Source organism: Poecile atricapillus, chromosome 20, assembly GCF_030490865.1.
Source record: "Poecile atricapillus isolate bPoeAtr1 chromosome 20, bPoeAtr1.hap1, whole genome shotgun sequence".
Lineage (NCBI taxonomy): Eukaryota > Metazoa > Chordata > Aves > Passeriformes > Paridae > Poecile > Poecile atricapillus.
In genome coordinates, this window is record NC_081268.1 from 8,564,562 (window position 1) to 8,580,153 (window position 15,592).

General features: G+C 44.3%; 1 protein-coding gene across 1 annotated transcript in view; it reads right to left on the reverse strand.

The window, feature by feature from the left end:
* PAPPA (pappalysin 1) overlaps positions 1-15,592 on the reverse strand; it is a 178,398-nt gene that overhangs the window by 142,657 nt on the left and 20,149 nt on the right. Inside the window, exon 2 of the mRNA XM_058853889.1 lies at positions 8,498-9,566. Within this exon, the coding sequence (XP_058709872.1) occupies positions 8,498-9,566 (1,069 nt within the window). The remainder of the gene's footprint in view (positions 1-8,497; positions 9,567-15,592) is intronic.

Genomic DNA, 15,592 nt, shown 5'->3' on the forward strand with positions numbered 1-15,592 from the left:
GCAGGACTTGATTTCAACTTGAACTTTCATTTGCATGAACTAAAGTTCTTGAAAATCTTCAAGAACTTCTGAATTTCAGGGTTGCCCATGCAAAATGTACAATGCCACAGCCAGGGGAAAGGGAAGGGGAAGGGGAAGGGGAAGGGGAAGGGGAAGGGGAAGGGGAAGGGGAAGGGGAAGGGGAAGGGGAAGGGGAAGGGGAAGGGGAAGGGGAAGGGGAAGGGGAAGGGGAAGGGGAAGGGGAAGGGGAAGGGGAAGGGGAAGGGGAAGGGGAAGGGAAGGGGAAGGGGAAGAGGAAGGGGAAGGGAATCCAGGCTGGGACTCTCCACATTCCCAGCACACTTGGCCTGAGGCTGAAGGAACTCACAAGCCCAATGCCATATAACTCCAGCACTTTGCCAATTTCCCTGTGGACATCTTTCTAAGATAAATTCTCCTTGCAAAGCTGATGGGAGTGATTTGAAATCCCAAGAGAGTCTTGATCTGGGAAAACTGACTACCACAGCTTCTCACTGAAGTCCTCAATTTATTGACACAACAAGGTTATAGCAAGAGAAGCAAATTTATTCTGTATTATCTAAGGGCAATGTTGCTCCAAAGATGCATTTTGAAGCAGCAGAAGGAATTTTATTCTCCACAGCCTTGTAACTCAAGCCTGCTGAAGCTGCCCTCACACAAATCACACAAAAGATGACACATCTTTTCAACATCTAGGGCCAAAATTATTTTTAAAAGCATTGCAGGTAATTGCCACTGCTCTCATTCCAAACCACTGCTGTTTCCACTCTTTTACCATCGCTGATGTAACCCAACATGTGTCAACAGCAGGCATGGGCTGCTTCTGCAACAACTGAATTAATGGAAACAGTACATTTCACAACAAGCAGCTCACCCCATCAATGGCCATGGCCAATCTTTAGCTGCAATTTACAGGAGATGTTCTAAATTTCCAAGGTTTCTTATATACTACTCAAACATCTGGGTACCTTCTAAAATAATTGGTCTGCAGGGTGTGGATTTTATTGATCTTTTTCACTGGGGCGGATTGGCCACAAGAGTCTTTAAAATAACGGTAGAAAAAAAAATAAATTCCTGAAGCTGGTCCTCCTGAAGAATTTCAGAAAGATCAAATTAGGCCAAACCCTCTAATTTTTGCTTCAGTGGGGTCCCTTTTTAGTAGGGGTCCTTCAAGCAGGGTCCCCCCTTTAAAAGAGAAAGGAAATTAAAAATGAAAAACAGCACTGGGGAGAAGTTAAGCGTGCACTTCAAACTCACACATGCCAGGAAATTCAGAGTTAAAGGTGAAACTCCACCCTAAAGAGTTCCATACTGGAGATATTTCAGTGAACAAACGTAACGTGTTCTGAAATACAAAGACCCAGTAGGGTGCACTAGGTATGGAGTTTCAGCCTTCACTCCAAATTTCCTGGCTTTTTGGAGGTTTATTAGAGTTTCATATCCCCAGCATTTAAGTACTCCAAGAAGTTTCCTCAGTGCAGCTCACCCTGATCCTTTTGGAAGCTGAGAGCAAGCACTCTGGTGGTGTAGCCACCCATCCATTATTAATGAACCTGAAAACAACTTCTTGCAAATTTATGGTAATTTGGAGTGCTGAAATTACATGCAAACTTGGTAGTCTCAGCTGAGTTACCCTGAGAAACTTCAAAATTGCAAATCTACTCCGAACCAAAGAGGAGGACAGGATTTCATTGACCCCAGCAGAGCACATGCTCCTAATCTTCCTCTGCAGTGTGTGGGTCCTGGAGCTCCGCGCCAGCCGCGGCTGCCATGGAGCAATCACACAATTGCTCCTGACAGCAGTGGTTTGTATTCCTGATCTAAACATGGGGTGGGGATATATCCATCCTATTTCTCAATGAATCTGGCTCTAAGGGAGGAAACAAGACTGTGGCCATCAGCATCACACTTTTTCACAGCACGGCTTTCACGTTGCAAGTATTGAAGTGGTTCCTGCATGTCTCAGTAGCTGTGACTGGTCTGTTTGAGGCTCTGCATCACTGCATCTCTTCAGAGCTCTGCAGGAATTATGATCAGCATCTCCCTGAAGCCCCTCCATCCTTCTCAATTCACCCACAAACAAGGTTTTGGGAGTATATGATGATTCCAGTGGGTGTCTTGACCTACATCTAATGGAGAAGACATCACACATAGTGTGAAATTGGCCTCACCAGTCGCTCTGCATAAGCGTGTCTTCGTGGTGGGCAGGTACAAAAGTGATGGGACAGCTCCACACTGTCCTGATCTTGGGGTGTTTGAGGGACAGTGAATTCACTTCAGTTAAGATAAACCAAGACATCCACTCTGTTTCCCCAGCCCCCTGCAAAAAAACCCCAACTGAAGAACTGCCCAAGTCCAGCAATCCACAAGAGGCAAAGTCAAGTTCGTGGGTGCTGTAAATGGGGCACAGTGGAGGTGGCTGCTCTATTTCCCCAAGGGGCAGCTATTGCTTGCAAGAATTTGGTTTAAATTCCTATCAGAAAAGAAGTCTGAGGGATAGAATGGGAATTGCAAATGGAAGTGTTGCTCCTGGTTAAGCTCACCACAGAACTATACTGTGCATGTTTGTCAGTGTGAAAGGTGCGTCCTCCTGAATTTACACAGGAGGTTCAGCCATTAATTAAAAACACAAAGGTAACCCACAAGCAGAGCTGAAGAGAGGTTGTACACAAATGGCTATGGGAGAAAACCAGGGGGATTAAAGCAAGGCCCCACAGCACCTGGAAGAGGCCTGTTGGATATGACCACAGTGTGGGTCTGTGTGAGAGATGATACAATTTGAATTGATCTGCAAAGAGAATAAACCAGCTCATTCACATACTGCAGACTGTGGGAAGGGATGAGCCCCCCCCTCATTTGCTTATCCAGAGGCTGGTAAGGTGTTGCTGGAAAGCATCCATGGGGCAGCTGATCCTAGAGGATGTGGTGTTGCCCAGCAGCCAGGGGCAAATTCAACCCCTGTCAAATCTGCAGACTCTGCACTTGAAAATCTTCCACATGAGGTTTCAGAGACAAACGGGTCTGCATCAGCACTGGGGGTATAATAATACTTTAATCTGTTGTCTCCCACAAGGATTCTTAATGATCTCTGATAGTTTACTCCACGGATTTTATAGGCCCCCTTCATCCCAAGCATCCTGCAGTTTGACCAGACAGTGATCTTTTTCCTTAATGGATAACATCCATGAAAGAAACCATGAGTTCTATGAGTCTTGGGGAAAAAATGTTTCTTGAAAAAAGCTGTTGGAAAAGTTGACTGTGGGTCAAGCTAAATCGAGCAAACTCCTACTGTTTCTAGGGTGTGCAATGGTATAGAAATAGTTTCTTTAGCACTGCAGTCCTGTCTGTATCAGAATTCAATACTAGACTTATAAATGTCAGTTGCTAGCATGGGAACAGATGCAACTCCTCCCAGCTGATTAACATCCCTGACATCTGGAACAGAGGACAGAATAAACAGAGAGAACAGAGGATTTCCTGTTGGGACTTGGCTTTTGGGTGACAACTACCAAGATACAGCAGCTCCGTCCTTGACAGCGTTACTCTTCGCCTTCTAAACAGCCCTGGAGCTGCTAATTAAAGAACTGGACATTTAACACTGAATCCCTAGACAAAAACTCAGGTATTTGCTATATGTCTGTCTGATACCTATGTGAATGCAGGAATCCTTGATGTCAAGAGCTGCACAATGGTCTCTTCGAGGCAGGGGATTAAGTTCTCAAGCTCCCGGAACTGAAGAGCTTTGAAGAATTTCTTCTGTTCTTTTTAGTGCTTAGGATTAAGTGGAAATTAGTGCTTTATTGGGAATCAAGGAGTGTTTCTTACAACTCTAGCTCCTGGAAAAGGGCATTCAGTGTGCCTCCCTCCTCCAGAGTAAGCTGACCATATTTTTCAAGTGTGTCCCGTGAAGAGATTTCCATCAGAAGAGAAGGAAAAGAGGTTGATCTGATACTCCATGGAAGAGCCCTGAAGTGCAGCTCTGTCACCTGTCTGAGGCTGCCCTGGCCTATGGATTAGCCATCCCCTCCTCCTCCTCCTGGTGCTACTGCTTTGGCCCACATGCCCTACCCCAGTGTGCTCATACACAGCTCTGTCACACCCACTGCTGCTCAAAACCACTGTGGAAATTCCTACAAATGGGTCAGGCATGTATTTTAAGTCTAATTTACGTATGCCTGGAATGTGCCAGTGTCCTTCACCCTGAGTGAGCTGGTGTGACACGATATGAACAGAGCTGAACTGTCCAATACCAGTGCTAGAAAAGGACACAGAAGAGGGTGGGATCAGCAGGACACTGGGCTCCAGCTCTCAGGGAGGGCTGGAACTGGATGATCTTTAAGGTTCTTTCCAACCCAAATCATTCTGTGATTCCATGATTCCTTGGTTTGGTTCCAGTTTGCTGCAACTGGACCAGAGCTTGTACAGCTCATCCTGACCCTTGTTTAGGCAGAAATGAAGGACTGTGAGCCTTTGGGGCACACATGTGGATGTTGAGAAAGTCTGTCCCCAGAACAGTTATTCTGGGGTGATTTCCAGCAAGTATTTGGTAGGCCATATGGATTGAGGGAGTTTGAAGAGACTCCAGTACTTTTACTGTTTCAGGAATTTCATCAGCATTTTCCTAAGAAGGCACCGAAGGGAATGCTTCCTTATCTGTCCATGAAATCCTGTGGTGAAGCCTGATGTGCAAGCCCAACATTACATAAAAGGAACGTCTCAGTTAACCATAGGATGGTGCAAGAACTCACCACATCAAATGGCATTTACCGAGCATGATTTCCTATGATCCCTTGCTGCTTCTTTCAAGTTCTTTGAAAAGCAGCCATGGTAGGTGTCATGAGCTCAAAGTCTTCCCTGTTTTGTAACCAGCAATATACCAAATAACACAAAGAATGAGTCTTTCTGGCAAGGGTGTTTATTCTTGCTCCTTCCCTTTGTATTGGGCCAAACTGTATGATCTTAGCATGTTCTAATTTCCCGGAATTGCAGAAAAGCAGAACAATATTTGTAAACCTTCTGCTGGGACAAAATACATTTTGTCCCACTCTCATGAAATTAATAAAAAGAAGTGAGGCAGATATTCTTGGATAAAGCCTGCTGTGTGGCTAATGATAACCAGTCCTTTGTTTTTTCCCTGCAGGCTATTAAAAAAGAGGAGAGATGATCTAGTTGGTACCACAATGTTTACGGCTCTTCTGCCGAGCAGCTCTGAAAGCAGAGTCCCCATTTTACTGCTGTCCCTCTGACAAACTTAAATTGTACTTAAACCTCTGCCACCTCACTGTGGCAGGGAACATCGGCTTTTTGGAGTTTAAAATTTTGGAGAGGTTCCCCAAAGACAGGCAGGAAACAGAAAAGGAACCAGCCAGCTGTGCTGCAGGGATCAGCTCTGAAGTCACCACAATTGCACCACCACAGTGACTGAATGACACCATCAAAGCACCTGAGCCCTTTGTCCAAGGTGCCCAAAAGGATCACAAGAAAATTGTAACACAGATCAGAGGTGTCTTGGAATTGTTCCAAGGGTATCACTTAGTCACAAAGCACCCACAGTGTTTTTTGTATTAAGGCTCAGAGCAACTCTGCCCTAGGATGGAGCTTCATGGACTGGGAATCATAACCAGAAGAAGGAAAGTGGCTGGGAACAGCTACATCATCTTTTAGGGATAAAGAGGCACTGAGGAGGGTTCCTGTTTATTACAGCATTAAACAAGCATTAGCACTTTTTGGTTGGTTCCAGAGGACAGAAGTATTTCATTAATAAGCTCTGCTTGGTGAACAGCTGGCTACAACTGCTGACACTGAGGGTGTGGAAGGAACAAAGCCCAAGGAAGACTCTGAAAAGTCTTTATAAATAAAGTTCAGGAAAATTTTTATTGGTACTACTTCATCTTTCTCTCTTCCCTTCCTTTCCTCACCAGATTGAAGGATCTTCCCCCTTTCTTCTGCTGTTGTTGGACTGAACTTTGGCAGAGGAAACACATGAAATGAGATGTGAGTTCTCCATGGCTGCAATGTCTTCACTGCTCTGGTGGAAGGTCTGTGCTAGAGGGGACTGAGGACTCTTGGCCAATGAAAGTGATGACAAGAGGGGCTGGGGATGCAAAATGGGCCCAGATGGTGCCAACCAGATTTTGACTTTGTCATAAACTGACAGGGAAATCTCCCTCTCAGGGGATGGTGCTGACAGCAACACCAAAGCCAAACACAGGGTTTGAATCTTCACCCCTGTAAAGAGTAAAGGCTTTGCTGCCAAAATCACTGCCCTAAACCTGTATTTGTTAATAAATAAATATCCAAAGCAGTGTAAGTCAGGCTTACAAACTCCAGTGGTAAGTCCACAGACCTAACTGCTCTATTTTGCCTTACTGACTACAAACACCCATCATAGCAGGGAGTTTGAGCCCTGCCAAAGTACATCAGCCACCAAATAAAGGCTCCAGAGTCATGGAATTTCTCCTACTGCCCTCTGTGGTTCGTTGCCAATGATCAATGCTGCAATAAAATTTCTGTGCAAAGAGAAATAAATTAAATCTCTCTGTTGCAAAAAAAAAAAAAAATAAAAAAAAAATTAAAGATTTTTGGAGTATCTCTGGATTTTCTGAGGCTCTAGGCTATGGAAGAGGCTCTTCAGACCTTCCTCATTCTTTCAGGACAAGAGAGTAAAAATGAACCTGTAGAATATCTGTGAGCTCAAGGCCATGAGATTTAAGTCCTCCAGAAAAGCTCAGCCAGGTGTTTGTCTCCAAAATGAACACAAAACTGTGCCTGAAAAGCAACTACAGGGTGCTAAAGTAAATTCAAATTTTGCAACTCAGTGTCTTGCTTGGGCTTGTGCAAGCACAGTCTGTGCAGCAAAAAGGCTTCATTTGAAATAAAAAACATTTCTGTGCCTCAGAACAACATCATGACACGGCCTTAAATCTGTGAACTATAATTTACAAGGTTTCCTCTTGTGTCATTTTATATGGGCATTATGCTGGTCACAGAACAAGTGATAAAAGGGTACTATCAGATTAAAAATAATGTATTTTTTCTAAAAATTTTACTAGTTGCTATAACTAGCACCTCGAGTTCTCAGAACTACAGTGTTAAAACAATCCAATTTGCATTATGCCTTTGATGATATTTGCTTAGTTGAGCTCCTCTCTATTTGAACAGTATTAAAAATTGGTATTTTTCCTTTCAATGTTTTCAAGCATTAATATTTAAAGTATTTCCTCATTTGAGCTTTGTTCACTGGTAAGTAACTGAAATCAAACTGAGCTAGAAGGATTTTTTAAACAACAACCTCGCTGGAGTAAAAAAAAAATTGGCTTTTCTTTCCAACTTAATTATGTGTATTTAAAGCTCCAGTAGAGCCGATAATGTTGTTTAAAAACTTCTCTCTATTAAGGAAGCTATAAATACAGCCTGAATTACTGCAATGGAAGGGATTCCTGAAGAGCTCATACTTTCATTCTTAACCTGAATTTTAGTGTTGGGTCTTCTGACTATTTAGGAGTTTCCCCTCTATGGCTCCATGAATTGACCTAAAAAGCTGCAACATGGAATGCAGATGACAGAATTTCAGCTTCAACCTTCATATTTTCTGAATAATTTTCATTATTTTCTGAATAATAACTCATCCTGAATAACAAGTCATTCACAAGAAACAGTTTATTACATAAAGATACCAACTTGTCTGAATTTGGAGTAGTTGTGGGTATGTGTTACTGAAGCGAGTTATTCAAGGATGCCACTCCTCAAACTGCAGCCCAAGGACACCTGAGCTGAGGAGATGAGGATTTTATGAGCTCACATCCACCCCCAGAAAGCTGCCCTGCAATGAAGTGGCATTACCCCTGCTCTCATTTATGTGTAGAAAGGGACACAGAAGAGTATGATTACCCACACAGAGTGTGCAACAGGAACCTGGTACCCACCTCCTTCCTCACAGCCCCCAGACTCAGCTGTTCCTCCACAGCAGAGCCCACAGAGAGCTGTACACAGCAGTAAGAGTATGGAATTACCTACCTGCCTTCAAAGAAGTGCTACAGAATTAAACTCTACCTAAGAGTATTCATGTTCTGTTTCATGCCTGAGGGCCTTTTCCCTCTCCAAATACACACGAGCTTTCTGTGACATCCAATCCCCACTCCTCAGAGTCTGGAGTTAAAATAAACTGTGCATTGTTACAATATGCTGCTCATAGCCAACAACTAATGGGTCTCTCAAAATTGGCTGCTCCAATCTTTAGCACAGATTTTCCTTAGCCTGGCTGGAGAATACCAATTCAGGGGGTAAGACATTGCTGAGAGCATTACTGAGATTGGAGAAGTGCAGTGTGAGCCAAATACTGAGGGGAAAAAAAAAATAAAAATAAAATCATTAAACTCCAAAGTCCATAATAGCAACAATAAAAGGGTTCAACAGCCAGCAGTTTGATCGATACCTAGACAGATATTCATCAATATGATCATAAAAAGAAATTGCCTACCTGTAAGGAGAATATGGGTCAAAGCAGGTCTTGGTGACTTCTGTTATCTCTGGGTTGCAGCACTCCCCCCCATCGAAGTTGTACCTCTCGTAATTACAATCCATGTCACACACCCCGTTCTGCTTCTTCTTGTTGAAGAGCGTGTGGCGGACGTGGCGGCAGTCCCCGCCGTCGTACCCCGTCAGCGTGTGGTTGCACTCGGGGTCACAGTTCTCATCCCCAATCTTGCTGATGTCGCAGTTGGCCAGGATGAGCCGGTGGCGAAGGGAAGAGTTCCTCACCTCCAGCACCTCCAGCTCCCAGGTGATGTTGTAGCGGCTGAAAGCCTCGTTGAGGTGCTGGTGCTGGAACTCGATCTGCTGCTGGCTGACGGTGGGGTTCTGATGTTTGTCGTCGTACAGATTCACCACGCGGTAGCGCACGGTTTTGTTGCGGCGGAACCTGGGCAGTTTGTTGTAGCTGGCGATGACGTCCGTGTTGTCGCACACCGTCTGCCCGCAGAGAGGAGGCTCCAGGCTGGTGTCCAGCAAATAGCCGTGGTGGTAGCTGAACTTGGTCTGAGGGCTGCTGCCATCCTTCATGGGAGACCAGGTGCTTTTCACATTCAGTAAACTGTCTTGAAGAACGAGCTGAGGTAGGGACGTGTCTTGCCTGTGACTCGCCTGCTCCATGTCCAACAAGATCTCCTTTTGAGACCGGGCTGTCCTCCAGAGGCTGAAGTGCTCCACGTAACCCCGATAGTTCTGGTTCAGGGCATTTCCTCCCAGCATGAGCACCTTGCACTTCAAGGTCAGCAGACTGAAGATGCTGCCCACTTGCTCTCCGCTTGTGGCCACCTGGGCACCGTTCACGTAGAGTCTCATCAGGCGCCCGTCGTAGGTGGCAGCCAGGTGCACCCACTGGTTGGGGAGGTAGCTGCGATGTGCTGCAATGGTGGTGACTTTGCGAGCACGGTCTGTCTTCAGCGAGAAGAAATAGCGGGGGTCTCTGTTCCCCTGGTCACTGACGGTGTTAATCCCCAGGACCCAGCCTCGGTCACGGGAGGTGTAAGAACATTTGTCATACAGTCCTATGTGCCCCCAAAAGAGAAATATGAATAAATAAGGATGACAGAATGAAGGCGTTAGTCTTTAAATTGTGTAAATATATCTCTCTAAATGTATATACACACACTCACCTACATCTGTTAGATAGTTAGTGCACAAGGAAGACTTTAAATCATCTAGTGCACCGTGGTGGGAGGTCATGTCAAGACTTCCTATTAAAGGTAAAGATTTGCCAGTGGCATGTACAAATGGGATTCCCTTTTCCTGACCAAAACCCAAAACTTTTCTACAAATTCCTATCAGCAAAACGTTGGACTGTGCATTTGTGCATCTTCCCTTCCCCCAAGCTATTCATCAATGGTTGAAAACAAAAACAGTCTTTAGAACCAATCCCTGTTGATGTCACTCATCCCTCACACCCCTGAACCCTGTATCTAATAAGGTCCAGAAGGGAAATAGCAAATCTAAATTCTGCACACTTGAGAAACACTGAGAAGCTGCAGTCATCTTGATAAGTTCAAGCACACACATCCTACAGAGAGGGAACGGGACGTGTTTGGGCTGCCTTCAAAGTCATATATGATAAAAAACCAGTAAGCACATGGCACACACTGGTTACACCACACTGGGAAAGGGCAAGAAATACACACAGCTGGACATCCACAGAAAGGCAGACACTCAGAAAGGTTCCTGCTCCCTCACAGGCACACTTCCTAACAACTCAGTCCCCCATGGAAAGAGTTCTCTCCCAAAGTGTAGATCCACACTTGGAGCTCTCACCCAGCCTCAGACAGCTCCAGGCAGTGGACAGAGCCCACTCCTCCCCAGTTTGGGACACAAGGCTTGGCGAGTTAAAGACAGACATTTCCATCCTTCAGTTCTCAAAGGCCAACGGCAGCAGGGACATCTCTCACCAAAAACAAAATCATTGGAGCTTTCAGCACCAAATGGCCTTTCTACTATCAGCACATAGAAAACAATCCTTCCCCAGAGCCTCTGCTTCCAAAAGCCTAAAGGAAAATCATAAATCTCTGACAGTTCACTCCTCGTGAAAAGACTAAATATCCCCTTACCTCACCCCTGCACCCTCACCCTCCCCTCACTACAACCAAATAACATCTTCTGCTTCTGACTAAGTTGCTCAAGAGCCATCTGTTAACAATCACTCATTAACAGTGCAGTCTTGTCTAGTATCAACAGAGCAAAGGTTACAGGAGCATTCACTGTATTTTTCCTCCCCTCTCCCAGCACCCACCTTCCCCCCTTCTCCTCACACCCTGTCCCTCTCCACCTCCTCCCCCTGTAAAAAAAAACTCATCTGATGGGAAAGTTAAAAACATTTAAACGGGCCTTTTTTCTGCATGCTGGTATTTTGCTAGGGATTCTGAGCTCCCCCTTTTCCTGTTTCCTTTGGAAGAGAGATCCCAGGGTTCGGAAGGTAATGTGTTTATTCATCTGTATGGTGCACTCAGTTCAAAACCTTTTCAAGACCAGCTTCTAGTTTATACTGCTACTTCTGATCACAAGAAAGGAGAGGAGGAGAACCAGGCAAGGAAAAAACAAATGTGCTAAAAAAAAGGTGACGTTTGCTGGGATGGATATTTACTTGAGGAACTTGTGATACCAGAGCCAAAGCTACCAATAACCTTCTGGAGTCTGTTTTTGAAGTGTTTTTAAGTTCTTCTTTATGAAATAAATACTTTTACAAAACATTCATTTTCAGATGGATGAGAGCCCATAAAAGTCTGTATTTTTATGCATCTCAAATGAAGGTATTGTCCAACGACAGTGGGTGGATAATACTGCTATGAATAAGAAGACAGCTGGCAAGACAAGTCCCTCTCCCAAATAAGTCATAAAAATCTCAGCTTATTGTAATAAGACCATTAGAGCTGATCAGGCATTTTGTAAGAGAGTTTTTGCCTGCCAGGAAATGCCAGCATAGTGAGAGAAGAAAAAGTGATGCAGAAATGGACTTGTCCCAACAAATCCCTCTGAGAATCTGCACGTCTTCAACGTGGCCAGGGGAACCCCAGGGACTCCCTGGGCTGTTCTGGCTGATGTACACAAGGAAAAGTCATCCCTGCCACAACCTCCACCATCTCCAGTCTCCTTTGCCATCCAGTGATCAAAGCCTCCAGGTCTGTGGATCACAAAGCAGTTGCTCATGCATAAGCTGCTCCACCTGTTTTTTCAGGCATCCAAGATCCCCACGGTTGGATGGACAGCTGCAAGTCCTGGAACAGGTCTCCAGTTCCAGGAAAGTCCACCAGACAGTCTTAGGGGTCAAGAAGTTTTGCTCTTTGCACTGACTGGGGCTAGAAATATTCCCCCAAAGAACTGATAAATTATTGTGGGATGGAAATCCAGTTTCCCAGGCAGCATTTAAAGAGCATGTTCCCCTCTCTCTGCATGATGCTGGTGATTGACCTCGGCTGAGCACGAGGAGCTGATGGAGGAATACTACAGAATAGTAGCAACCCCCCTTGCCTTTGAGTCTTTAAACCCTGATGTGATGCAATGTGTCTTGAGCTGGGCTCAAACAGCTGCCATCAATTCAAGATTTACAGGGAGCCAAAGGAGGATAGGAAAAGAAAAAATCCAGTGACAATAGTGACTCCACAGAGCACACCAGTATGAAAGCTGCTGAACTAAAACACTCTACTATTCCAGTTCCTTGCATTTTCTAGTTTAGGGCAAAGGTCATTGCTGAATCCTTATGCCATGTACAGTATTCTTTTCTCAAACTTTTACTATTGCAGACATCCAGCTCTTGATGAAAAGATGGATTGAGCACAAGCCTTTCAGCAGCAAGGGTTGTTTTATTCTTAAGAGAAAGGAAAAAAAATGTAAAAAAAGGGACAAGAAACCCACACTCCCTTGTGCTGGGATAAGAAACCCAACTCCCTTGCAAGTTGTACCAGTTCCTTATGACCCTCTTTTGCTTGAACGCTTCACCTATTTTCCCAATCCTTCACTTTGCTTTTGGCTTTGGACTGAGGATCCTCCGGCTAAGGGAGTGTCACTTTTCCGTTTTGTCCCCAGCACAATGAAACTAATTTCAGCTGGGACACTGGATGTCATAATAAAAGAATTTATTACTTCTTCTATGACAACTAATAAGGGCAAAGCCATTGGAAGAGGGACATGTGAAATAATTGCCAGAAACTTCTGAAAACTGAATAATTTGATGTTTTCACAATTTATTTCAATTTAGTAAAAGGTTCCATAGCCGTGAGTTATTTCTCAGGCATAATTAAGAACATTTTAAACAAGAAGAGGCCTCTTTTACCCCAAACAAGGCTGGTTTTGAGCAAAATCACCCCACATAATGGTTGACACTCCAAATTTCAAGTCAGCTGTGACCACAAACAAGATTTACATGAAAAATGTACAGAGTTTAAATTCTCATTTACACTAAGAATTCTTTACAATAATGTGGTAAAGGACATTTTTAGCTACTTAATATCTCTTTACCAACCGAAGAGGCCTCATGGTAAATGAGACACAGCCAATGACTGAAAAACCACAATTTGGCGAATGTGCCTGAAGTTTCTGAGCCAAGAAATGGTGTGAAATAAAACTGATGTTTGTTTTCCCCACAGCAATTAGATTAAAAAAATATGTACAAGTTTCATACAGCAGCAAACAGTTTTCTTCACTTCTGCTTGCCCTGAGTTGCTAGAAAGGGATGGAGCTCCAGCTGAGGGGAACACTGACAGCTCTTCTTACTCTTTAGTCTAAATGATTTTTTCCTTCTAAAGCTCTTGTTCCTGAAGCTCAAGGGATTGAAATGGAATTTTATATTTGATGAAAAAAAAAAAAAAAAAAAAAGAAGAGGTGCTAGTTCAGCTTTCCAGCAAGAGGCACTGGAAGCCTCCCTTCCCCACAAAGGAGTGAGTCACCTCTCAGAGGATTCTGAAGAAGTGCACGAACAGAGGAAGATGCCACATTCCTTTATGCTTGGCCAGAGACAGACTTCAGTGGCCCACAAGGCTTCTTCCAGTCCTGTGATGTTTGTCCCTTATAGGAAAAGTAAATTCCTAGGCATCAAAAGAGTGGGGAAAGCTGGATAATTCAACTCCAGAGCCTCAAAGCCAAACATGGAAATGAGAAAGTCAGTCTCCCTCTTTTCTTTTGCAAGCAAAATCTCAGTTCTTTGGCTACTGACCCACAACAGCTCCACCATCACTGTCCATCTGACCTCTTCTAATAACCAATGCCAGCATTTATTATCCACTTTGTTTTCAGGACTTTTCTGGGGACTTAAATAGAGCTACATCCTTACATGGGCTCAGTGCATGGGGCAGGGTTTGGCAGCATGAGCACAGCACTGAACATCAGCTGCTGAACTCGTGGGAGACAGCCCTGGGTGAGGACAGGAGGCATTGCTGTAACTGGGATGGGAGCAGAGGAACAGGAACTCACAGCTGGAGGCTGCTGGAGCCAGAAGCAGCTCTCTGTGGGCAGAGTTTGACAGAAGAGAGGCTCGAGTAGCCCATACAAGCTGCTATAACCCACTGTAATGTTATAAATAACATCCTCCAGGGCCTCCTTCTCTCACTTCAGTGCCATTTCTTGTGTCTGGATAACAGCAATCTTTGCAGCAACCAACCCAGCCATAGAATGAACTATGAATTTCATTCTTCATGCAGGAAAAGTTTCCTCGCTTTGCTGAGCAATGGGAAGCGGGGGGAGAGTAAGAGAGGGGAAGGCAAAAGTAAAATTAAAAAAACAAAACAAACCAAAACCCTTGTTATGGTTTCATTTCCAGGAGGATGAGGTGGGGGAAGGGGAAGAGGGAGGTCAGGTTGACTTTGAACACATCAGGTGTGGAGCTGTCAGAGCCACACGAGGCAGAATGGAAAACAGTGCCCTGCACTTCTGAAAGTTGGCCGTGCCTCTTTTGCTGGGAGACTCCAACCAGAGGTGACAGGACTCAGTTATGAAAGGGGAATTTAGGTCAACAATCAAAGCTGCAGTCAGGGGGCCCAAGAACAGGGAGCTAAAGGTTGGGGCTGTTTTTTTCTTTAGCATGCTTTAATCGTTTAGTATCAAAGCGCAGAAGAACGCTTGAAAGAGCAAATATTCTACAGGAACCTATAGAAAGCTTTTATCTGTCCAGAGGAAAATAATTAAAACCGACAGATTTGGGTTAAGTATCCCCATGTTCCATGCAATTGGATAAGTCAGTGAAGATCCACTGGAGCAGTTCTTGAGTTCTGCACTGGATATTTCATGGTATGACGTTGAACCCAATATAGTTTTACAAAGGGGAGAAATAATCTCTCCTTTCCTTTGCTGTGCTTTCCCCAGCCCCACTTCCTTCCACAAGAGTTAAATAATTCAAAATCCAGAGTACTTAAGGCAACATCTCTGTCTATACCATTTCCAACACAGCTAAGAGGCCTCCTGAGGTCACCCCCTGAGACAAGGAGTGGTTCAAGAAAACCACCTGAGGCTTGCTCAGGTGGTAATGTACTACTTAAAGAGCAAAAAGGGGATGTTTGCTGCTGCTATCAATCTAGCTGAATTCACACCAGATTTTATCCTTCACAAGCTATGCCAGAGGATTCAGACCTGAGAGAGAAGGACAGAGTTCTTTTTGTTCTGCCATGAAAGACAAGAACTTCATCATGTAGAAATACAGAGTCTAATACAGCCATGCCTAATTAACATCGAGAATTTAGCCCAAGGCTCTTTAAAATCACAATCTTTATATCAGTGTAATTTAGCATCAAATTAAGCATACATTGTGTACTGTTTCTCAAATTCCCAGTCACTCATTTGCTCAATGAGATACCTCGAAGTCTGAAAACAGGGAGGTGAGAACAACTACCACAGCAAGACATGAATTTATAGCGGCTGGTTAGTTATGAACATTACATAAATCCTTCCCTGTTGATAACAAAATCATGTGGGCTGCAAGAGAGCAGCCACTGGCATGGACAATCATATTAGTGACACTCCAGTGAGCCTATTGTGGGAATACACCCACTAACAGTATAGCAGAGCTTACTGCAAATACATCTGGTAGGCTGGGCTTAGT